Source organism: Apteryx mantelli, chromosome Z (assembly GCF_036417845.1).
Source record: "Apteryx mantelli isolate bAptMan1 chromosome Z, bAptMan1.hap1, whole genome shotgun sequence".
Taxonomy (NCBI): domain Eukaryota; kingdom Metazoa; phylum Chordata; class Aves; order Apterygiformes; family Apterygidae; genus Apteryx; species Apteryx mantelli.
Genome location: NC_090020.1, coordinates 17573882 through 17598145, shown reverse-complemented (window position 1 = coordinate 17598145; position 24264 = coordinate 17573882). Strand labels below are relative to the sequence as shown.

The window sequence follows — 24264 nt, the reverse complement described above, 5'->3', positions numbered from 1 at the left end:
ACGGTCTGTGGGAGGATTAATTATCGGATGATGTTGCAAGGGCGTTGGAGTCGGCACCTTCCAGTGAAGCCTGGTGCTCTGCAACGCCGGTGGGCCCCATCTTGGGCAGCTTTGAGCCGGACCTGAGTGCGTGGCGTGGCAATGGAAAATGATTCCAGTCCTCCCTTCATGAAATGAAATGTAGCTGCCTTGCTGCAAACCTTTGTCATAGGCAAAAATGTGCAGTGTATAGAGCTTTAATCCTGGAAGAAGAACAAGATTTTTTCCCCCAGTTTTTGGAACCAGCTTGTGAAATAGAAGGAAGCAGTGGTTACCAGTGACATCCAATTCTGAGTTTTATTCCGTGTGCATTAGAAATAGATTTACTTAAACAATAGGAGTAGTTCCAATTGAACTGTTAGTTATCAACAATATGCATTCAGGATTTAGCCCCTTACATTTCTTTTATGGATGTGGATTTTGATTTCACAAGCAAATACATTTATCAAGAGGGAATTCATAATTGAGTATGCTTTTGCTGAATTGTTTTAATGCTTGAAATTTTTGGATTTTTTTTTTCTTTCATTTTTGCTGAAATCACTGGTTTTGTAACCTACAGTCCATTTGCAAGTTGTTCACTTTCAAAAAAAGTTTTGAACGCCCAAGACTCTTTCAGAGCAGTTACACAGTTCAATTCCCCCATTACTTTTGAAAATGCGACTTTAAAATTTTTCACTTGGAACAGTTAGAAGTAGTAGCCTTAAATATTCCTTGTCGAGCCCTCTCGATGATTTTTCTCTCCAACTGTAGGAGAGAACTACCTATGTGGGAGGAATATTGAATATCTTGCCTGCGATTCTGAGCAGGTAAACATTTGTTTTGAACATGTGTATTCAAATACTTTTGCTAGTGGCCCACTGGTGTTTGTGGGCCATCACAACTAATTATTACACATCACTCATAGTTCTTTCACTAGTGAATATATTCACAACTCTAAGGGGCTTGTTTTCGCCTATTACAGTTTTTTTCACTGTTGATTTGTGTGATTTGTTGCATTACAGTGTATTTAACAAGTTCTCACAAGTTGTGCAGCGTGCCATCTTTTTTGGATCATTGCTTCTTTGGGGCTCCAATTAAAAAACAAATAGTCTTACCTAATTAAAAATGCATTCCCAGTGTGCTGATATTCATGAATAGTGTTTAAAAACGTCACTGGTGGCCTTGCAAGTTGACATGGAGCTGGCATGGCAGGTGTGAGCGGCTTCTCTGGCCAAGCAGGGCTGCATGAGCAGGGTCCGGGGGCATCTGTGCATGCCCTGCAGGTGGGGTTAGATAAAGCAAAGTAACCTTGCTGAGCACTGCCACTTGTCAGCACTGATCGTCTTGCAGTCACTGCTGACATTAGTCCTTTGCTCGGGCTCCTTGCCTCGGTAAGCTCACAGCCCAGATGTTCCTCCTCTCTGGGTCCGGTGGACAGTGGCCACGGGGCTGAACTGCAGCACCAGGCAGGGCTGGGGAGGTCCCCACACAAGGCAGTATTTGGAGGTGTGGAGGATACATTTTCTCCAAGCTTGCCCAAATTATGCTTGTTCTAGGAGGACCGTAAACCCTCTTCAGTGCTCCAGAAAGCTTGACACCAAATAGAAATTTTTTTTAACACCTCTCCAGTTATCATGTCCTCCCAGTTCCCAAGCCAAGGACCTCATCAGACACTGAAAAATGAAGAAGTAAATTACACAAAGATAAGGGCCAGTCAAGGCTTGTTCCAGAAAGGAATGCTGCCTATTTGACTATTTCCCCTTGGGAGGGATGTTCAGCCAGAGTCTAGCCAGTTTTCCAGGACACAGGGTATATGACAGTGCCTCAAATTCCTAATACCTTCTTCTCCATTTTAAAACTGTGGAAGGAACTGAATCCAGAACTGGCTGAAACAGGAGTCTTGGATTTTCCTTTGTTAACACCAGGATTTTGCCCTGAATGTGAGTGAAATCTCAGCAGGCCCATGGACCAGATGTTAAAATCTGGACTTTATCTTAAAAAACAGTGATGAAATAAAACATCACACATTACACACATTAATACATTGAAACTTCAGGCATGATACATTCACAAGCTTTGTACCTCATGCTCACTTCTCTTTGAAAAATATACTTTTCTTCTAAAAGTCTTTAGAATGGTCTACTTCATCCATAGGCTGTGTCCTGTTTATCAAAAAGTACCCTTGATTCATCCAGTAGACATGATCTTGAAAGGTGTCAGCCATAAGCTGTCTTCATTGCATACTGCACTGGTGAGTGGTGATCCCCAAACATGTAACCAAAGGAACTTCAAAGAATATTATATTTGACAAAAACTAATACAGTCAGAAGTTTTATTAGCAAACCTTTGACATCTGGCTTTTCATTTGAAGTTGAAGTTCACTGCATCTTTTTGCTGCTGTTGCTTCAAACAGCAAAGATAAATGTCTGCTGGATGTAGCAGTTTAAATGAGTATCTCTTCAGATTTATGGAGGAAAGCAGAAACCACAACAAACAAACATGTAGGCACAAGCAGAAGGCTTCTGGTACTGTTTTAAAGAATTAGTTTTTTATTGTTAAGAAAGTAGTCTTAGTACAGCATATACTACAGGCTTTAGGATCCTCAAATACTTGTCTGTAAAGCTGACCGTGTACGGTTGCGCAGGCAGTTCTTTGCAAAAGTGATATGGTGGAGTTCTGCCTGTGCTTTATAAATCTGTGGTAATAAGAGATGTATATCACCACATCTTGAAGCCATCTCCTCCACTTCCGTGACATGGGCTGACTACTTTTGCCAAAAAAAAAAAAAGAGCCTGCATACTTGGAAGTATTTTTTCATCGCTTAAACACCTCTATCTTTAATGCTCCAGAAAAAAAAAAAAAGGCAAAATGCTTGGAAAAGACAGGCACGTTGCCAACATTTTGAAGAGTTAGAGAAGAGTTTCTAGGCTAGCAATAGTTTCGGCAACTTCCTGAAAAGAGATATCCGTAACAGCAACATCCGAAAATAATTAGTTACTTGGTAACTTACTTCATCTATGATTTGTTCTCAAATTTAGGACAGGAGATTTCTCGTAGATTCTTTTCACCATTTGAGATTCAAGTGTGTGTGTGTATGTTGAAGTCTGAATTCTTTGTGTGAGGTTATTCCAGGAAATCCCTAATTATTTTAAGCAGTGTTGCACAGTTACCATATTTGTGGCAATATCAGCTCTGGCTCCAGGACTTGCTTAGAGTTCATGAATTCTCAAGAGCTGATGATAACTTGTCCTTGGTCTGCATGTAGTGTATTAATAGGAACTACCTCCAGTTTTGTCATGTCCCAGAGTTATTACTAATGTTTGAAAAAACACTTTTAATGCTAGTTTTCATTTTGTCATATGCAGTGCTTTCTCTGTGCAGACTGGGATCTTTATTAGGAAAATGAGTCTTCAAATTCTGGTTATAATAAGTACCTGTGAACCAAAACAAATTGCTGGGTTAGAGAGTTTAGGTTGCGGCTTGACTTTGCCTGGGACAGGCAAGGTTTTTTGGCTCAAGAAGAGCTCTGTGATGCCAGGAAGCGTTACAGAGGGGTGTCTGTGAGCTCTCCCCAAGGCCTGCGGGACTGCTGTGCCCTACATGGTCCTTTTTCTCCACTGCTCTGGCTCCTTCTCCTACTCCCGGTCCTTCCAGGGCATATTTTCTTCCAGCAACAGACTCCACTTTCACTACAGTGCTCAAAGAGTGCCAGCACTTCTCTTAGGATGGAGGGACTTGGTTATTTTTGCTTTCACCACTTCTCAGAACGAAAAGAGAAAACAGTTGGATGTCCTTTAAGCCAAACAACACGAATGCAATGCAATAGTGTTATTAAATTTTTTCTAGTTCTGTGATAATAACATGCTTTTGAGAAGCAGCACTGTGCTAAATAAGCCACAGCGAAACATGAGTATCAATATAAAATTCCTTAATTTAAGCTCCTTCTCTTCTCCCCAGTTAGCATGTTGCTGATCCTTGAAATCTAAGTGTTCGCAGAAGAATTATCTAAAAATTGTAGCAAGGAATGGTTTTGTCAGCAAGTTTGTCCTTCTGATTATTTAGCACAGGAAGGAAATAGCTCATACTCTTGTGATTCTGGCTTCATGGGATGACTTTTCATAGTAGTGCTTATCACAAAATTCAGAAAGCACAGCTAGGGAGAAGGTTAGAGAGGTAAGAGGTCATCACTGGGCCTTTTCTATTGTAAATAACTTTTTTTTAATGTGTTTTACACATTTCTCTATAAAACTTTTCTGGGAAAAAGATTTAAGTTTAAATTGCGTCTGTAAATACTTAACATGCATCTGTTGTGGTGAAGCACAGAGCTCTTTCAGATATTAGTATAGCCACCTCTGCCTTTACCTGCGTGATCATTGTACTACATGTGATCATCTCGCTGCTTATCTCAGAGCACACTGTTAGTGCATACTGCGTGTTGCAGACAAACTCATTTTCTTGCTTTGTGATGTATTTGTTCTTGCCTAAACCTTGCTCCATCTACAGTGAACTACTGAGTTTTCCACTCAAAATGTTTAGGTCGTAGCAACATTCAGTCTCAGACATGCTACTAGCAGCAATCTGACAGCTGTGGCTGAACCCTGTGAGATCTTTGCTCTAAATCCTCTTCCATTAACCCTGAACTCTTACCCAAAGTGACCCTGATGAATACAGGTATTATCTGTGATGCAGAATAAGGAGAAGCTGAGGAACATCCAGGCTGTGGATCAGTTAGAGACCCTTTCTTTCTTCTTCTCCTTCTTCTCCTTCTTCTCTTCTTTTCCTTTTTTGCAATGACTTTGACATATAGGCAACTGTTGTAATGTGCAGAGCATTGACCACCAGTGGATAGTCCATGGGCAACAGTAGCAGGCTTTAATCTCCAGGGAACTTTCTTGGCCAATTTGGAGGGAAAAAAAAAAGATACTGTGATATTGTTTATGAGCTTCTGAGGGTAGAAGCAGCTGCGGCCAAACTCAGTTTCTGGGAAGGTTCAGAGGAGAGTGACATACAGCCACCTCCCCTTTCTCACTCATTCCCTTCCCTAGACAAGCATTTTGTTCAAAACCCTTGTGGTACAGGCACTGATGCAGGCATGCCCAGCTTTGCATTGGGAAGGAGAAGAGCAAGCTGTGTGCGTAAGCTGTGTCAGTAAGATACAGGGATGGCTTGGGGCAGGAAAATCATAACCAGAAAAGGTTCATGCACTGAACCACTGAACTCATCAACCCAGCTTCCTCAACTAGGATCCCAATGCTGAGGGCTTTGCAAAGCTCTCAGCCTGCTTCACAGTTAAGATCAGTCAAATGCCTATGAAATCAGTGGGGAGTGGAGACTCTGTCCTGACCAGACTGTGTTGTCTGCTCTGCACCTCTAGCCTAAGTTCAGCCTTATGTCATTTGCCAACATTGCATCTTTAGAAACATTAGAGCTGGAGCTTGTGAGACTTGCATGCACCCTCTGTGATAAATGCTCTTTGAGGACTGAGCATAGCCAGTGATGAAGAATACAGGCAATGCATGTTTTTGGAAAAGTATGTGCTGCAAATACTGTGGAAAACAGATTGTTCAGCTTCAAACAAGCAGTAGGTCAGTCCTAAAAACCTGTCTGGTTATTACCTTGTTCCCAGCCTCCTGTTCACATACAAGTAAACTGAGCACTTGTGTATACAGATATAGTATTGGGGTTCAGAAATCTATACAGCAGAGTGAGCACTCCTATGTTAGTAAAAACATTTGTGATGTAGCTAGGTTACTAGAGAAACTGAATGCTGATTAATATTGGAGGAGGAACAAGCAGCTGTGTCCCTCCTTGCTTGCATCTCTGAGAAGGTAACTGACGCAGAAAATCTTGTTATTCTCTTCACCACATAGTTTGCAGAGCAACAAGTAAAAATCCAGCAGATTTGAAGCTTGTTATACTGTTTGGTTTGAGACTGTAATATTTGAGACACAGCTGTGATCAATCTCCAGGCTACAAAGCCTGCCTTTTAAAGACAAGCAGCTGGAGGCATGGACTTTTCCTACAGCTCTGAAATGGCCTCTTTTCCTTGCTGTATTCATCCCAAATTTTGCTACCCTGACTGTGCTATGCCTGCTGCTCTAAGCCATGCAGAAAAATGATGAGAAAACAGCAAGTATCACCAGGAGCTTTAAATGAAGTGCAGTGAAGTTTGACCTGAATTTGCATGTATTTATACACCTCTCTTACACTTTACTGCTCTGCTTCTGTATTGGAGTGTACTGATGGGAGACAATGTAACACAGAGGCTTGCATTACCTGAAGATTTCTTTCACTACAAAATATTTTAAAAGAAAATTAGGTCAGTTGTGTATGGCTTCCTTTAATGCCTTGTGTAACGGTTAGGGTTTTTGTTTCCTACTTGAAGTAGAAAAAAGGCTGTGTGTCTCATTTAAAGCAGCATCAGTACTTCTTGGAAGTAATTACATTACTAAGTAGAAGGATTTTGCAAGGAATTTGTTTATAAAGTACTAATTGCTCTTTGCAAAAATTCCTGAGGAGAGGTCCTGTTGCCTTGAACGTCTGACAGTTTACTTTATGCATCTTCCCTCTTGCTTTAGGTGGAAACCCACAAATACCTCTAAGAAAACAACTGCAGAGATTTTGCAAGTTTCTGCATCAGTGTGTCTATCCCAGAATAATCTGACTTAAAATACTGTCCTGTGAGCACAGCTGAAGTAAAACATTTGAATGAACCTGCAGGCACTGCAGGGTGTGTAGTAGAGGAGGAATACACTGTATAGGTGCTCTAATTAGCTGTTACTGCAATAACACAGAATTCCTGTGTCCCCAAGTTCCATCTTCTGGACAGATGCTGTTACTGTTTAGCAGTGCTGGTGAGCACAGCCTTTCTGCTGGGTGCTTGGATTTTTTAACATAAAGCAATCCAGAATCTGGCTGCAGGAGTTTAAGGAAGTGGCTTTTATTTTCCTCATGGCTCTGTTTCATCCTCTTTTCTACCCTTTATATTTCCTGTCTGCTCAACCCAATTGCAAGAAAATGCTTCTGTAGCAGCAGACATGTGCAACTGCTGAATGTAATCCAGATGGAAATTGCATTTATGGCTTAGTAGCAGTCTTGGTCCATCAGGGACTAACTGCTCTTCTATGTTAGTTAGGCTTTCCATTTTGCAACATATATCCATGATTACAACCCTGTGTTGTGGAAAGGTGTGATATGTTAGATGGCCTAAACATACTGAGACCTTCTTCTGAGGACTAATAGCCTGCAGAAACTTCTTGTGTTTTGCTTTGGAGAGAGTACAGTGGAGCCTTTTGTTTTCCATACGGAGGGTGTTTTCAATGCAGCCATACCTTTTGTGGATGTTCATTTCTGCAGCTGCTTCTGGAGCTCAGGGGAGATATGCTTTCTTCAATAGGTGTCTCCCTATTTATGTGCTCCTGCCTTTCTTTGAGCCGATATCCGAATTCTATGTCTCACTGAATGGTCAGAAGAGCACGTCATGCCGATGTGGCTGGGGGACACGGCACACAGAGTCAATAGGAATGGATTAGAAGGATCTAAGGGCCATCCAGAGAGTGCAGAACAAATTAGTTTTTTGGATGCCACTGTAATTCTCTACATGTGGTCTCAGGCTTTCCAGGTGTGTAACAAATGCTTTCACAGGTGACTTGTGTCTTTGGTACCCTTTGGTGGCCTGTACATAGCAGATCTGCAGCATCTGATTGAATTCCATTATTAGTGGTTATTTAAAAAGTAAAGCACTACCTACCATACTTAATAGTGATGTGAATTATTACCAAATCAGCTCAGCCCACATCTCCAAGAATTGTTTAAAATGTCTTTTGTATTTTGAAAACTTCTAGATAGTTTGGTATTTAGCTGTTGAAAATTTTATGTTCAAACTCATTTAAATTTTTTATTCCTCAAGGACTAAAATCTCTGGCAAGCAGAGAGTGTTAAAAAGGAAGAATTTTAAAGTTTTTGCAATGCAGAAGCAATGCTCTCCCAAATGGATCTGTTAGTATGTGTAGGGGGTGCTTGTGTGAACACAGCCATGAACTTGGCTGTCATTGCAGCTTGCCTTCTCAGAGGTCTTGAGTTGCTGTGAGAAACGAGCTGGCTTCATCCTTAGTCTGAAAACAGGTGACAGTGGAAAAAAAATTACTGTCAACTTCAGCGATCTCATTAGAGAGGCCAGGAGTTCAGTGGGAACAGAGACGGCTCTTTTATCGCCAGCAGCAGAAAACCCAGAACAAAGCTGTGTTATAGTCAAGGCATGCCACAGAGAAAGCGCCGACGTTAACACTTCTGCCTTCCTTGCCTGGTAGAGAGAGGCTAGATTTAAATGAGCTTTGTCTGGCACTTCTCACGAACACTCCTGAAAGAGATGAAGGTGGCTGGAAATTAACCTGGTTTTGCTGCTTATAGTATTTCAGTATTCTGGTGCAATACAATTGCTCACATATGTTTAGGTGGGAGTGAATGTACTGAAAAAGAAGACTTAGCACTTTTTAAATCCTTTTTTATCATATCCAAAATCTGCAGTCTTTTGAGGGCACACTAGAGCAAACAGTGAGCCAGAGGTTGAAGGAGTTACATCCTCAGAAACATGAAGATTGAGCAACCTTCAAAATAGTATGATAGTGCTCTTTTTTGTGGTTTCAGAGGCTACTTATATAGAAATCTTTAAGCCACAGTGACGCAGAATGTGGTGTTAACACAGAGCTGAAAGACAACCGCTATTCCTGGGCACTTTTAGGTGCCGTACTTTGCTTACTGGGGTTAAATTTAGAATAGGAGATTATACCCCCAAAGGTAGGGCACTGTTTGCAAAAAGTAACTGGAACGTAAGAGTCAGTTCAGTATGTTGAGTCAAACTCACATTTCTAATATATGCATGAATGTGGAGAAACTCAATTATATTCAGTGGGTTCATCCCACATCTAACCCAGAAGCAGTTTTAATAGCTAGCCCTTTAAGTGGATGAAATTGGGTTCCCTCACTGATAGTGGTAGGTGGTATCTAATGCATTCTGAATTTTTTCCTTGCTTTGATTTTTGCCTGCTTGAGCTGATCCAATGACATAAAACAAAGCTGTGCAAAACATACTCCCCCAGTAGCTGTCTTCCCAGGATTTTCAACAGATAAGTACCGGTGGGAGAAAGAACTAGCAGATGCAGCTTGTTTTCAGTATAATGCATGGTTTGGCAGTGTGATTCTTGAAGCTGTGATTTGAAATAAAGGCTAAATGTTATCAGCGCAATCTTCTGTGTTTGCCTCAAGACTTTAATTTGATATAGATTCTGTGATGCCATATGCAAAGGAAATTACAGAGGAGCTGCCACTGGAATTCAGATATTTACCACCATCAGTGAAATGTTTCCAAACTTATTCACTGCATTTCCCATTTTAAGTATGGGAAATACTGTTGTTACCACAGTGAAATTATATGCTGTCGTACGGTAAACACCCTTCTAACAGGGGAAAAAGTACCTACTGTACAATAAAAGAATGTTGCATTTTGTTTCTAGAAGTCCACCAGAGCACTGTTGTAACACTTTTTTTGCATAGTAAAGTTTTTAATGAATCCAGAGATTGGCTTCATTGAAGTTTGGACAAGATTAATCTTTAATTCTCCCTGCCACCTAAGACATTAGTTACAGTATAATAGGTTCTTGTCCAGACAGTGAAAATTAGGTGTTCCAAGGGAAGTCTGAGGCAACTGTGAGAACTAAGAGCTAGTTACATCGTGGTAAATCATACCTTATCTTCAGCGTAGAAGCGTAGGCCAAAAGCTGCATTTTCTGCCCTTGTTATCAGCCTCGTCTAGGCAATTTTAAGTGAATGCATTTTGAACTAAGTGTGCTAAAGTCTGGAATAAGATAAACTATATGTACTTACCACAAGCAAAATTTGCGTAGTTCTTCTCTCACTGGGTCTCTCGTGAAATGCAGTGTCATGTCTATCTGCTGTCATAAAGCTTTATCCTCCCTCTGTTTTGTTATTGCTTTGTGTAGGTGTCTTTGGTGATAATCTGATAGCGGGATCGATGTCCTTACAGCCTTGACACTCCCCACTCTCCAGTATGAGAACTGCTTGAGTGGTGGATTTACAGGTGACTGGTTATGCTGCAGTTGCTCAGTTCAGTTGTATTCAAGTCTGCTTGCTTTTGCTTTAAGGGTTCTTGTTTGTTTGTTAACATTCAGATCGAGAGTAGAAGGTCTTTCTGAGAAGGAAGCTACGCTGACATATCCAAAAGACCAACTGACTTCCAGGAAGATTTGTTCTGGAGTGACATCCCCTTAGCCAAGAAAGTTTTGTTCCTATTATCCATTTCACCCTGAAGCTTGTGCTCTATGTTTTTCCAGAGGAGCACAGCTGTCACAGTGGATTCTGCTTCTAAAAACTGTGTTTAGAGTAACTGCGTTTAATGCAATTGCCTCTAGGGATGTCTACCACACCTTAACTAGCTAAATATAATCATATAAAACACCACTGTAGCTATATAAAAGAAAGCAAACATAGGTTTCCTGCAGCTGAGTTTCTTGCAGTTGAGCTAGAACTGGTCTATAATGCAGTCATTTCAAGTATCTCTGCCTCTCTTAACTCTTTCTCCTATTCACAGCCTGGTGCTAACATGGGATAAACAAATTTTATTCCTATTAAGAAAGCAGATAGTGTCTAATAATTATTTCTTTTAATATTGTTGGTTTCATCTTATGTAAGAATCAAGGCGGGCCCTTATATACTAAATTGCATCCCTCCGTGCTTCATTTGGAAACTTGTATTGCAACTGGAGCTCATCCAAACATAATACCAGTAATGCTTAATGTCCTTAACAACAAAAGAAAATACAGTTAAACAACCTCTTGTACAAAGTTGTTTGAAATCTGCTAAACAAACTTCATTGTTTAAATATGGCATTGTGACTGTCCCTGGGAAAGTACCAGAATATGGGGGGTTTTTTTGGATTTCCAAAGAAAAAGCAGAGAACACAGATTTTGTTTCAACATCAACATGAAAGATTTTTCTGTGATGAAAAACTGCAGGTAGTGCAGGAGGGTTGAAACACCCAGGTCCCAAGCATGTTAAATATACTTTGCAGACACAGACAGAAACAGAGTCTGGTTTGTGAGCCGCTGCCTGCAGCGTGCCAGCTATCCCATTCGTGCCTGAGATGACCTCTTGTGGTGAGCCTTCACGTTTGTATAAACATGTTTGCACTGCTACCCCGAGAGGTCCAGGGTAGCTCACTCCTATGGGACAGGGCGTCCATGCTGCAAAAGTTCACAACAGTGATACTTTTGAAGTCTCCCATGTGGACCCTGATAACTCAATAAAAAGGCCTATGAAGTACATGAAGGGTTTCTCACTTCTGATGCATGAGAGCTTCAGTCCTGCCTGCTGCTCTTCAGTTGCCTCCATTTGTAGTTGTCCAGCCTGAGAGTCCACATTTTTGCAAGGGCCACTGCTTCCTGAGAAGCAGTCCTTTTTGTGCTTGTCCACCCCACATTGGGGATGTGAAAACATCCTGGGCAGCCAGTTGGTCATCCAGGATGCCCAGCAGACACCTGGGACAGGGTCTTTTCACCTTCCTGGGACAGGTCTGTTTCCCACGCAGCACATCAAGTCATGACCACAAGCAATCAGTGCCCAGAAAGAGCAGGCTGAGTTTGGACTACGTGACTCAGGCAAGGTGCCAGGTAGGGACTGAAAGACAGTTTCTCACTTCTAATTTTCCCTAGACCTCTGTTGCTTGCTTTTCTTTGTCTGGCATCACATGTGAGTAGGTGTTTGGTCACCGTGAGCCAGTGACGCCAATGCCAGGAGCTTCAGTCACTGCAGGAGCCTCTTCCCAGCAGAATTTTTATGCTCCTGTTCCAGCCAAGCTATCACTACTAATTTGAGACTGTGTGAGCATTTGGATCCATAATGGAGTGTAAAGGTTGTAGAACCCTTGAAAGTTGAAGACACCAAAATATCCTCTCTGTGACAGGTTTTTGGCAGAAGTGAAATGCCATGGGGCCTGCTGGTTGTCTTTACACAGCGGTAAATGTTCAAATTGCTTTGGCAACCACCAGACCTTTATTCAGAGATTAGCTTCGCATATCTTTATGAATTTAGAAATCAGTTGGAATCCTGACCATTGACACTTAATGACTTCCTGTTTTTATCCAAAATGCTTTTTATAGATAAATGGCTTACTTCTTCTGAGGGGGGGGGGGGAAAAGTACTCTCTCTCTCATCCAGTCATTAGATTGGTGATGAATTCCATTTTTCCTTAATAACCTTTTGATTTGAGAATTTTAAATGCATATGGATAAACTGCCTTAGGCTCAAGCTTTTACTTTACTTTTAGTAAAAGCAGCAGATTTCACATGCCATCCTTGCAGGTTGTTCTTTAAAATTAAAAAAAGACATATATTTGAAATGAGAGATAGTCAAACAACATTGGTTTGCACATTTCAGTTGAAAAGCAATTCTGAAGTCCTTCATTTGCATTAGTACTTGATTTCTCTTTTAGAGATGTCAGTCAAAAAAAAAAATTGACGGTGGCTGGATCAGCTGGCCAGAGACCAGCAAACTTATTTCACAGGACTACTAAAAGCGGGCAGAGCATGACACGAGACAAGTATTAACCTAAGCTAGACTTTAACTCATACCCATGAAGTTCTAATGACTTGCTTCTATCTACATCTTATTTTCTTTCCAGTTTCTTTTGCTTTGTTTTCAATATTTACAAGGCTTTTGTGACTGTTGCAGTTTCAAGCTTCACAAGCTCCAAGTACTAAAGGAAAATATAAAGGCTTGGAGACTTGCGTGATATTTAAAACATTCACAGTCAGTGCAAGCACCCTGTGGAAAAGCTGCCATGGGATCCCAGCGGGAAGATTCCCAGCAGATCGGACCTTCAGAAGGAAAGCCAGGAGGATGAGTATCAAAATACCCTGTCTCCAGCATTACTTGACAACAATTCCTTGGGAAAGGTGTACCAGAAACTGTGCAAAGAGAGAGCTATCGTTCCTTTCTCATTCCCTCTTAGCAATGACCTGCTTAAGGACTCCCCTGACTATCAAGCCAACCATGTGTTAGTCCACTGATATAAACCTCATATCATTTCCTTTTGGTTTAGGCTTATAAACTGAAGAGATCCTGCCATGGACACTGTACTATACAAGCTGGCTTGGCAGCCTGTGGGAGGTAAAGGGAACCTTTGCTCCAAAAATAGGAAGACAAGATTAAAAAGTCAGCAGCTGTGAAAAATGGGGAAACGTGGTAGTGGTGGTAGATGCAGGCCTGCCAGCTACCAGTGTTTCCTGTAGCATGCTCAGAGACCACCGTCGTGTACACAGAGGTGCTAATACACGTGTTGGCTAACAGTTACTGTGGGCATCTTGTGAAATATTGCTGTGGATCAGGTTCAGGTGTGTTTCTGTCCCCATGTAAAGTAGCAGTGCACTGTGGTAGCTTTTCCCTACATCTTCCAGCTTGAGGGTTGTATCTGCAGTGCATACTGAGGGTGAGGATGGCTTTGGGAAGTGGGTGCCAAGCCCTGTGGAGGCTGCCCTGCAGAAAGCCTTGTCAGAGTGGGGCAGATACCCCTACCCATGGGGAACATTGCTTTCGAGGTGAGAAAATGTGTCTGCTTAAAAATTAGGGGTTCCACCTGAAGATTTCATTGAGGAATTTAAAAACACATGAGTGTAAGTATTTAAATTATAAGTTGTCCAGACTGTGATGATGTGATCGTTGGAAGAGAATAGGGAGAGCAAAGGTCAACATGTATCAAAACACTCTGTATCCATTGTGGTCAAAACTGTGGTCAAATCCACTGTATGTGGATTTAGGAACAGATTTTGTTTTGTTGGTTGGGTTTTGTTTTGTTTTGTTTTTAAAGGAAGAAGATAAAGATGATGGTGATGATAAAAGGGATTAATAATCACAGATGAAATACTAAATATTAAGATCCAAACTGAAGTGAAGTTGATACATGCTTAAACCTTACTCTTTACAGGCAAGGGATGCTGCTCCCAGTCTAGCTAGGGCAAAGGCAGAACCCCAAGGAAGTTTTCTTGTTAAGTCATTAGCATGTTTTAAACTATATAAATGTTTCAGGAGGGAAATAGCCAGGTTCCTCAGAGATGGGATGATTTGTTGATGCAGATAGCCATGCCTTAAACTCTGAATAAATTCTGTGTGTAAGAGTTCAAAGATGAAGACAGATGTTTGAAGCAGACACACACTGTATTTCTCCTGGGAATGGTGGTGGAGCAAGAAGTGATTTTTGTGTTTATATATGATCCAGCCATTATTTTGTGTAAAGCCTGACCAAATTCAACAACTCAAAATCCTGAAGGAGAATTCAGGAAGAGGTTGTAGTGCAGGTGTGCATCTAGCTGTGGAGAAGATAGGAAATGGGGGAATAGACGCAGAAATAATTTAATGAAAAAAACCTTTGCAAGCCATCAGCAAAGCAGATTGAAGAATCTGGCAAACCTAACAACTTCTGGGTGAAATTCAGATACTTAGAAATGCTGCTGGTGATCTGCTCCCTACCCATGGAGAGCTCAGGATTTTTCTATAATCTACACATTCAGAGTTGTTCAGGAGACTAGAACGTGTACCCCATGCATGGGGTGAGGATACTGTTGTGAACAACAGGCTCATACTACCAGGCTCCTTGTATTGGATGTACTGCACCTTAAATGTCCTTTCCTCTATGTGCCCTCCAGTTGTGTATTTTCTCTTCTTTACTTTGGTTCTCTTATTCAAAACATCTTATGATAAGTACATGTAAGACACTGTTTCACAAATGGGGATGTAGATTTTCACTAACTTTGCTTTGTTTCTCATTTACCATTTTGCACTGCTGGAGGTGTTCACCTACCCTTTGCACACATTTCCATCATGGAAATATTTCACTTGAAACACAAAGGGGCAGTTGCAGCAAAGTTTCTCAGCCAGGATTTAAGTGTCAGAGAAAGCAGGGTTTTGCTCTCAATCAGAAACACAAAGCACTGCAAAAGGAATGTGCTGCAAATCCCTCTCACATTCAAAACTCATCTGGGGGAATTGTCCCCTTAAATAAAGACACCTCAGAGATTGAAGGGTTTTTGGTAGCAGTGACTGCTGGATAAATCTTCTTTAATCCACCCTTTAAAACAAGACTATCCATACTGGCCTGTCTGCATAGTGCTTTCTCTCCAGACTGAGGTATTTTGCCAGTACTATCTTTCAGTGTCATCCTCCCCAAACCTTTTGGAGTCAGTAGATGGAGAGTCAAGTCTCTCCATCCAGTCACTCAAGTTCTGCAGAATTTGAGTAATTTAACAGGGGCTTATTTTATTTTTGTTAAAGTGGAGTGTTTGTGGTAGTCACATTTTATGTTTTCACATAAAAAATTCCATGGATGGAAGGCAACCTGACCCAAAAACTGACTGTTTCCAACAGAGACTATAATAACACGGCAACAACTGTGTTTTCATCCACGAAGAACTGTGAGCTATATTGTAACAATTTGGGGAAAAACTGGGAAAAATTATGTCAGACTAGAATTAGAAGAATTACTCCTAACCTCTGTATGTTTACAGAGTGATAAACTATGTCCATAGTTACTTTACATATATAAAAATTTAGCATTCATTTTAGATTTCATTCTCTAATATCATATCAGAGGAAAACAATACTTAGCTATAAATAAGCGCTATTTCATGTGGTACTTATCTCCATTCATGCTATGCACAAGACAGTATGCAGTGCTATCAGGAGCCTTATTGATGCAGCTTACAGATGGCTAGGGCATGAAAAAGTGCAGTTGTGTTGGAGCTGATGAGCTTATTCCTCAGTTAGCATAGCAAGTGGCTTTCCCTGCTGAGGATGGGATTGTACTGGGATGTGGAAAAAGCCAGGCATTTCTGTAACCCTCTTTGGCCGTGGTTTTGTTAAATTGAACTAGAGCTCTTTGTTTCTTGGAGCTTTTTTTTTTTTCCTTTTTTTTTTTTAATCAGCAGTACAGCTCAGGTAGCTTGTCAGAGGAAGAGTTTCCTACGCACCTCCACCGTGATGACAGATGCTGTGTAGTGGGCAGGTTACCACCTGCCTGCACCTAGTTTTGATGCAGCAGTCTTTATTTTCTGTCATCTTGCTTTCCTCAGGGATTTTAGTGGCACTGTCTTTCAGCTTTCTCTCTCAGCCTCCACCGAATGGAGCCTGCTCTGCTCTGCTCATCTGAAAATTGTCTCCCTCTGGCACTGCTTCTAGCCTGCAAAGGTGCCACAAAACACCTTTCCCTGGCCTGGAGGCTTTTCTCTCTCAATTCTCCTTGTCCAAGTGGAAGAGGCGATGTAGCTGCCAGTCTGAAGTGCCATGCTGAGATCAGGAGGGGGTTTGGAGAAGACAACAGGTGGGGAAGGAGAAGTGGGCAACAGCAACAGGGAAAAAACACTTTAACAGCTGAGAGAAGAAATTGGAGCCTAAAGGAACAATCCCTGTGGTTTGAAGGATCTAGCATACGGATACCCCTCCCTTTTGCTATTGTTTTGGCATACTGCAGGCCTCTCCAGTCTTTTTCTGTCTGATATGGGGAGGGGGAGTAAATGTCTGTGCATTTGACCTGGAGTGAGTCTTTTCTGTCTGGACTGTGGTAGTGCCTTGCAATATCTCTGTAATGTCAAGAAAATTGCAAACATAAACTAGATCTTCTTCTTTTCCCTCACCTTTCCTCTTGCTCCCTAAAATGGGCTCTCTCCATATTTTTCTCCTCCATATGGATTCCTCCATAAAAGGAATTTGCAGGGTGAGTCTGAGGCCTTACTGAAAACAGTAAAGTTAGTATCAGCATCCAAGGCAGGTGGAAGAAAGCACGCGAAAGGGACATTATATGGTAAAGCCAGAGAAAAAGGAGTGCTCCAGAAGACAGGTCTGTTCAGAAGAATCACATCTTACCAGAGCCTTGGAATAACCTCCCTTACTCCCCTCTGCTGCTTCTCAGATCCATGGTCTTTTAGTCCTCCTAGCTTTGCCTCATTGTTTTCCAATTGAAATGGACTTTTTATTTTCATTTGTGAGAAGCACTTGATACTCCCCCAGTTTGTTGGGGGGTTCAGCAGGCTGTAAGGAATAGACAGGGAAGCACGGGAGCTCAGAGAGCTAGAAATAGTAGAATAACAGTGGTGTGTGACTTGGCAGGATCAGTAGTGCTTCTTTTATTTTGCCATTGTGAGTTAGAGGAAAATAAATGTTCATGGAATAAATGTAATCTTATGCTGTCCAAGGCAAAAAGGAGAAAAAAAAAAAAGTGCTACTTAGGAAATGCTTCGTCTGCTAATCTGTGAATTTTTAAGAGCAGCCGTTCAGTCTGGTAAGTAAAAAATGACCACATGCAGGTCCTTGGCGTCTAGGCGAAATCACACAGGGTGGGTGTTCGAGGCTGAATTGTGTCCCTAACCCCTTGCCCACAGCAGGGGCAGTGCAGAGACACCGCAGCTCATGGGGAGCTGTTCAATGCCAAGTGCCAACGGTGGATGTGGTGCTGCTGGAGCTGAGGAGAGGGGATGGCCAGGACGCCTCGTGCCACCCTGGGGGCTAGCCTGGAGTGATCCCTGGGAAGGGCTAGGTGCCAGCAGTCCTTCAGGAAGTATGTTGTTTGTGAACTTCTAACATCCTCCTCAGAATGAATGTTAATACAAAAATATATCACAGTTGATTAGTTTCCAGCTAAAACAAGGCTCTATTTTCTTCTGTAACAGCAGTAAAAAGATCTAATCCACAGCCTTAGAATAAAACTGGACCAAATACTCTTGCTGTGCATATAGAATGACAGTCACTTGAAATTCACTTATCCAGCTTGGTTTTGGATCTGTGCAGTGTCTGCCTTTTGGCTTTTCAGAAAGTAAAACAAAGCTCCATAACACAAACTGGAAATGTTTTCCCCCACTCTTCAACCTTTTTTCTACTAAACATATCAGATCCTCCAGTTATGTCTGCTTCTTAGAAGAGGGAGTCTTTCTTGCTTTGGCTCTTACAAAGTTTGTATAAATACAGGCCAACTTAAGACAATCTGCATTGGTAGGAAAAAAAAGTCATCCTGAACAGTTAGTTCTTGATGATAAACCAAACCAGCAGGCTTGGTTGGCTGCAGTAGTGCAGAGGTGATCTGATGTTCAAGTAAAGTCTTAAATTAACATTGCTGTGTTTTAGGAGACTCTTTCTCCATATGCTTTTCTCCTACTTTATCTTTCTGTGCTGTCTGTAGTTTGTCTTGTTGATTTTACAAACATTCTTGAGAGAACCAAAGAGCTAGTAATGAGTGACTAGTTTGTCAGTGTTTATTCTCATGTACTTTGTTTCTTTTCTGCTGCTGTTTTTTTGGAGTTGTTTTCTCTTTTGTTTCTACAGTCACTCATTTTTCTGTGATTTATCATGCTTGGTTTCATACATCTATTGCCCATTCCAGTTTTTACTCCCTTGCAATCAGATCTTTCTGTGAGGCCGTGCCACACTCACTCAGGAGTTTCCAAGCATGGAAATACAGTCCAGACTGATGAATCTGATGGGAGTTCATGACAGACGAGCTGTAATTATATTGTGGTCATTGGAAATGTCTCAGTGGGCTTTTGCCACTACGTAACAGGACAGATTATGAACAAAGAGTTGGAATTTCAGCCCTGGCTGAGAGGTATCACACGGCAGGTTCCAGAAGATGAGAAATCAGTGTCATGACTACTTCATTGTTACTCAGATTTCCTGCTGTAAAATGTGCTTCTCATTCTATATGAATGCTTCCCCTCTTGTTTCCTTAAATCCTTTTAAGAGATTCAGTGTCATCTTCTCCACTTCCCCAAAGCTTTCCCATTTCATAGCTAGCCATTCAGCCCTTGGTCTGACAATTCATCCTTGCCAGGCCTCCTCTTCCCAGGCCCTTAGGACAAACCTTGGCCATGCACCATGGGGATGTTCCTCACGCTACAGATAAACAGCCATGCCAGCCTTTGCGTCTCTCCTGGTGCCAGTACCTCTAAGGACTGCCAGGTTTGGAGGTGTTACCCCCAGGGTGCTGTCTGTCCAGGCAACAGTGCTCATCATCCTTCCAAGGATATGCTATCTGTAAATTTATTCATGTATAATTGGGCTTTCCTAGTTCCAGTGAATGATGGTAACATAGCCATATAGAAAATGAGATCTGATTCCTTAAATGCAATAGATTTGTTCTGTATATTCATTGCAACATGGGTTTCAGTGAATTTGTAAAATGTTAACAGATGTGTCTGGAAGCTGCTCATGCTGTACTTTGGGCTGCTCTCTGCAGTTCCTAAGCAGAGAATACATGAAGAATTTGGTGTATTCTCAAGGCTTTTCAGTATATGGCAACAAGAAACTTTCGGATCTCATTGTTTTATTAGATGTGATATTTTTAGATCTTGATCCTTGGCAAAATCAGTGCACAAGAGATTCCAGAAAAGGGAAGAATTTAACCTTGCTTTTAGCTTAGTATCACTTTACCTTGACAAATACTTGAAGTTAGAAGTAGAAAAAATAAATTTCAGGCTTATTTTCCTTCCAGAGAAAGAACTCCACATTTATACAAATGATGTTTCCTAAATCTGAAGTAACAGCAGTCTGACATTTTCAAGTTCCTTGCATTGTTCCTAATTCAAACAAGCCCTTACCATGAGCTATGCTTTCCAGTATTTTCCAGGGTACTGAAAGTTAAATAACAAATGAGGAAACCTGAGGCATTGTTTGTGTCACCATTTGCAAGCTCTTAACTTAATAAGCCACAGGAGCCATTTGCATGGTGGGAAGTTTTGCTAGGAAAATCCCAGGGGCTAAAGAAAAACAAAAACCACCAGACTGAATGGAGCTGGCTTCAATCGCTTTGCTTCCCAGTAATAATGAGCCGTCTGTTCAGAAGCTTGAAATTAGCCCTGTTTGCACAGGGGTCAGCGCTGGATGTTGTGTGTTCATACACTGCCACCACTGCTGTGTGGAATAAATAGGCAGGTGGGAAAGTCACTGCGGTCTCGTGGCTCCGGAGCCTGGCAGTGGGAAGCCTGGGTTATCTCCGCAGGACTGGAGCAGGGCGGCATGTGTTTCTTCTTCTCCCAACACCCTTACTGCCAGTGCATCATTCACCCTGTTCCCGGGGCTGGCACAGCAGCAGGGTGACAAATGACAGAGTGATGACCTCCATCTGCTCCTGGACCCGGGTGGGAGGCTGACCCTTCCTTTTTTTTTCAGGGTGGAATGAGCTGCACAGAGCATTTAGTTGGTTGCAGGACTGTAGTCTTCTTTTTCTTGATCGCAAGTACATCAAGGCTCATCTTATAGTTTATTGGACCTGCCTGAGATACTGAGGTGCCTACGGAGGCCCAGCAACTCCGTATGACAATGCTGTTCAGTGCAGTGGGCTGCATGTTGCCCTTGTCAGAGATTCAAGGGATTTTTCAGTGGAAAATGGCTTCCTGCCTCACCGTACCACTTCTTGTTGTTGTTGCTGCTAACATATCCAAAAATGAAAGCAACAGAACTTTTTCTTTGATTTATTTGGTTTTTCAACAAAAGACTTGAAATAAAACAAAGATGTTTGGAATTTGGAAGCCTTCAATTGCAACTCTGAATGATCCTAGGAGAGCTTTCCTGTCAGCTCCATTGTTCCCACATTGGACTCTTCTGCTACAGGCCTGGTGAGGATACTGACATCATCTTTTGTGCTTGACTGTAGATCCCATGACTTGTAGTGTTCCCATCTCTGATGTTATTCTCCAGAGGCAGCCTTTAATGAAGAAAATATACAGTAAGGCTGGAACAAAGTCCTCCCTTGCCTCAGTAGTTAGGAGGTTGAACACAATACACGCAGTTTCTGCAGGCCAATGGTTGAGTTTAAAAGATTCTCTTGGTTTCTGCAGAAACCAGTTCAGCAGATTTATTCAGTGTGCAAGGTGGCTCTGAATCAATCTAGGCAATTCCGCAAATAAGAGATGCAGTTTTCTACTTCTGTGGGAACAGGTACAAGAAAGGGACAAAAGACTATAGTTCTTTGCCTGGCTTTCAAGTACTCTTTTCTATGACCATTGAAATATGAAAGAGCAGCAGACAAAAACTATGAAGTGGATTCACGTGTTTGATGGCACCTCAGCGTGGGAGAATTTCAGCCCTATTCTGTAAATTTGCTGCCAGCCTCTAAAACAAGTCATTTGGCCAAATCGATGCTTTGTACTAGTAGCTGGCAATTTGCCTCTCAGCTTCTTTCCCTTTATAAGCTTTGTTCATCAGCAAAGTGATATACATCAAATGGCACTGTGACACAGTTAGTGGCAAACAAGCTCAGTCTAGGAACATTTTTTGGTGTATAAGAAATCTGTGTGTGGTTGCCTAGCTGGTGATCTGAAAAGTGTGGATGGCTGTACTGATTTTTAATTCTCTCAGTTACATTTGATGTCTTGCAGGTTTGAAGCACCTATTGATACCTCTTTGGACTCTTGTCATGTGCAGAGTCCGGACCACTACTGCCAAAGAGAGCAAGCTGCTGGACTTTGCATTGAAAAAACCTGCCATGGCATCTCTAGTGCAAGGATAAAAGGGCAAATGCATGTGGTCTAGCTCTGGCTTCCTTACAAGCCATGTCTCCCCCCTAAGGATGCTGCGGTTTGGTGCTGCAGCATGCTTCTGGGAGGGTGGTTTGTGAGCTCTGCAGCTCTGCAGCCCTTTTGATTTTGTTAGCTTCTGCCTTCATAGACCTGGGTGCTCGATCTTGCTGGACTGGTGAAGGCCAGATGAGAGAGACCATGTGTGAACTCGCGAGAGTGATACTTCAAATGATCAAAGGATTCTTTGTCACTGTCCAGTCTCTTGTTTACTCACCCAGTTAAAAAAGAGAGGGAGAACCACAGCTTTCTGTGCAGCATTTGTACGCAGGGTGTGTCCATAGGCAAACCAGTCTGTAGTACAGCACAACCTTGGTGTTTGCAAAGCCATTCAGATGTGACTCTGTTTGGTGGCGGCCAATGCAATGTTAGCTGGATATCCTAATGGAAAGGAGTCCATAGTGCTGCCATTGCCCGAGCTGGAAGTAGCTGGCAGCCTCTTGGCAGGCATAGCTAAGAGGCTACACATTGAACTGACTGAGTATCATAAGCTACTAAACTTGCAGAGCACTTTGCTGAAGCAAAAAAAAAAATGAAGGCAATATTTTAACAAATGCCACAGTGACACCACAACCTGTTTGAAAGGGATTTAACTGGGTAGTGGTGGGAAGATCTTACTGATGCTGCCTTCACTAAGCCTCACAGCTGATGATGAGACCTTGATTTCTACATCAGCCAAGCATGTCAGCCTGGAAAATCTCAGGAGCACCATCTTCATTCTACCATAATTCATGTGTAAGAGCTTTCTCTGTGGTGCTTGTATTTAAAACCTCTTTAACCTTGCAACAAGTGAGCAACTTTGTTTAACCCAGTAGTCCTAATGAAATGAGGCACATTTGATTTCATCTCCATGTTAAACACAGAGTTTTCTTGGGCTTTATCCCCTCGGAGTTTTGCAAAGTAGAGGAAGGAGGGGAAAGCATTTTAATCAGGCTGAGATTCTGTGGCATTTACGCTATTGAAGTCTGAGGAGCCTCTGAATGTCTGTTGAATAGAGCCCTCAGAAAAGAAATAGATCTGTTGAAGGACGACATTTCAGTGCAAGAAGGATGTGTGTTTAGGACTTTCCATTGCATAATGGGACTGAAATGGATTAACAGGACCCAGGCTTTCTTTTTTTTTGAGAACTGCTGCCTGCATCACTTTTCTTCTATTGCTGGTGTTTCTGTCACAGCACTAACAAAAAGGTTTTCTTTGTTGTTATTAGTTTGAGAAGTAAATTGCAGCATTGTTTCTCCTGATCAAGAGATTGATTAGTCAGAGGTCTCTAGCTGAAGGGAAAAATGTTCCTCATTACCAACTTTAAATGCAAACGCATTTGCCAAGCAGGGAACATTGCAAATTGTAAATGTGGGGGGGAATGTCTTTTTCTTTTGATGTGCTGCCCGTAACCATTTATGGATTTTTAAAAGGCGGCTCTCTCGCCAGGTCAGTGAAGAAATAGTGTGGGAAAGATACTCTGTAAAAGAACATAAAACTTTGCTGCTTCCAGTTGGACGGTTTTCAGTGTGTTTTCACGAGTGACAGTGTATTACTATACTTGTGGGCTTTGTCTTGTTTTGTTCGCTCTTTCTCTTCCTAGGTGCTTTTATAATCTGCTGGACCCCAGGATTAGTCTTGCTGCTCCTTGATGTTTGCTGTCCCCAGTGTAACGTCCTCGCCTACGAAAAATTCTTCCTGCTCCTGGCTGAATTCAACTCCGCCATGAATCCCATCATCTACTCCTACCGGGACAAGGAGATGAGTGCTACCTTCAAGCAAATCCTGTGCTGCCAGCGCAGCGAGAGCGCCAACGGCCCGACTGAAGGCTCTGACCGCTCCGCGTCCTCCCTCAACCACACCATCCTGGCTGGCGTGCACAGCAACGATCACTCGGTGGTGTAAGACCACAGCGAGCCCGTCACCGCAGACCACCTGGCGGGCGGGCGGGCGGGTGGGCGGCAGCGGGCTGCAACGCTGCCTCTGGAGAGGGCTGGGTGCAGGGGCTGGGGGAAAGTAACAAGCTCGCAAGGTTTTCTTAAACACTAAGGGACTACAGTGCTCTTTTTTTCCAGGGAGCCCTCTCCACCTACGAGATCCACCTTGTGCGCAGAACGGGCCATGCTATAAGCTCTTTGATTTCTACTTTCAAAAAGTAGAAAGCAGATGCCTTGCAATGGAATTCATAGGTAGCCCTTGGAAAGCCTTGTTTAGACTACGCTAACTAGACTTTGTCAGACTATGCTGCATCTTGGTGCCAGTCGGAATCAGCTCTGATTAATTAAGCTTATACCTGCTTCACTGCATTTACATGTAGCCACTTAGTCTTTAAAAAAAAAGGGAGAAATGAAAAAGGGGATAAAAGTAAGCTTTTCATTTAATAGATATGTAATATTTATCACCATCAGCATGCTCATGGTGAACATTTTCTGTGCAGGGAGTAAAACTGTGCTCTAGTCTTCATACTCTTAGCCACACTGCCATAACTACAGTAAAAAAAAAATTATTTTTTCTAATACAAGCAACAGGAAAATGATGGAAATTCTGACACACTTCTTACCTTCATTACTGGTGTTAGAGAGCATGCATGTTCTGTGTGTATGCAGAATGTTTTAATTATATATATAAAAAAAAAGCTCAT

General features: G+C 42.0%; 1 protein-coding gene across 2 annotated transcripts in view; it reads left to right on the top strand.

The window, feature by feature from the left end:
• LPAR1 (lysophosphatidic acid receptor 1) overlaps nt 1–23564 on the top strand; it is an 81539-nt gene extending 57975 nt beyond the window's left edge. For both annotated transcript variants that reach the window (XM_067316235.1, XM_013961112.2), the window contains exon 4: nt 23227–23564. In XM_067316235.1, the coding sequence (XP_067172336.1) occupies nt 23227–23528 (302 nt within the window). In that variant the 3' untranslated portion in view covers nt 23529–23564. The remainder of the gene's footprint in view (nt 1–23226) is intronic.
• Nucleotides 23565–24264: the final 700 nt, after the last annotated feature.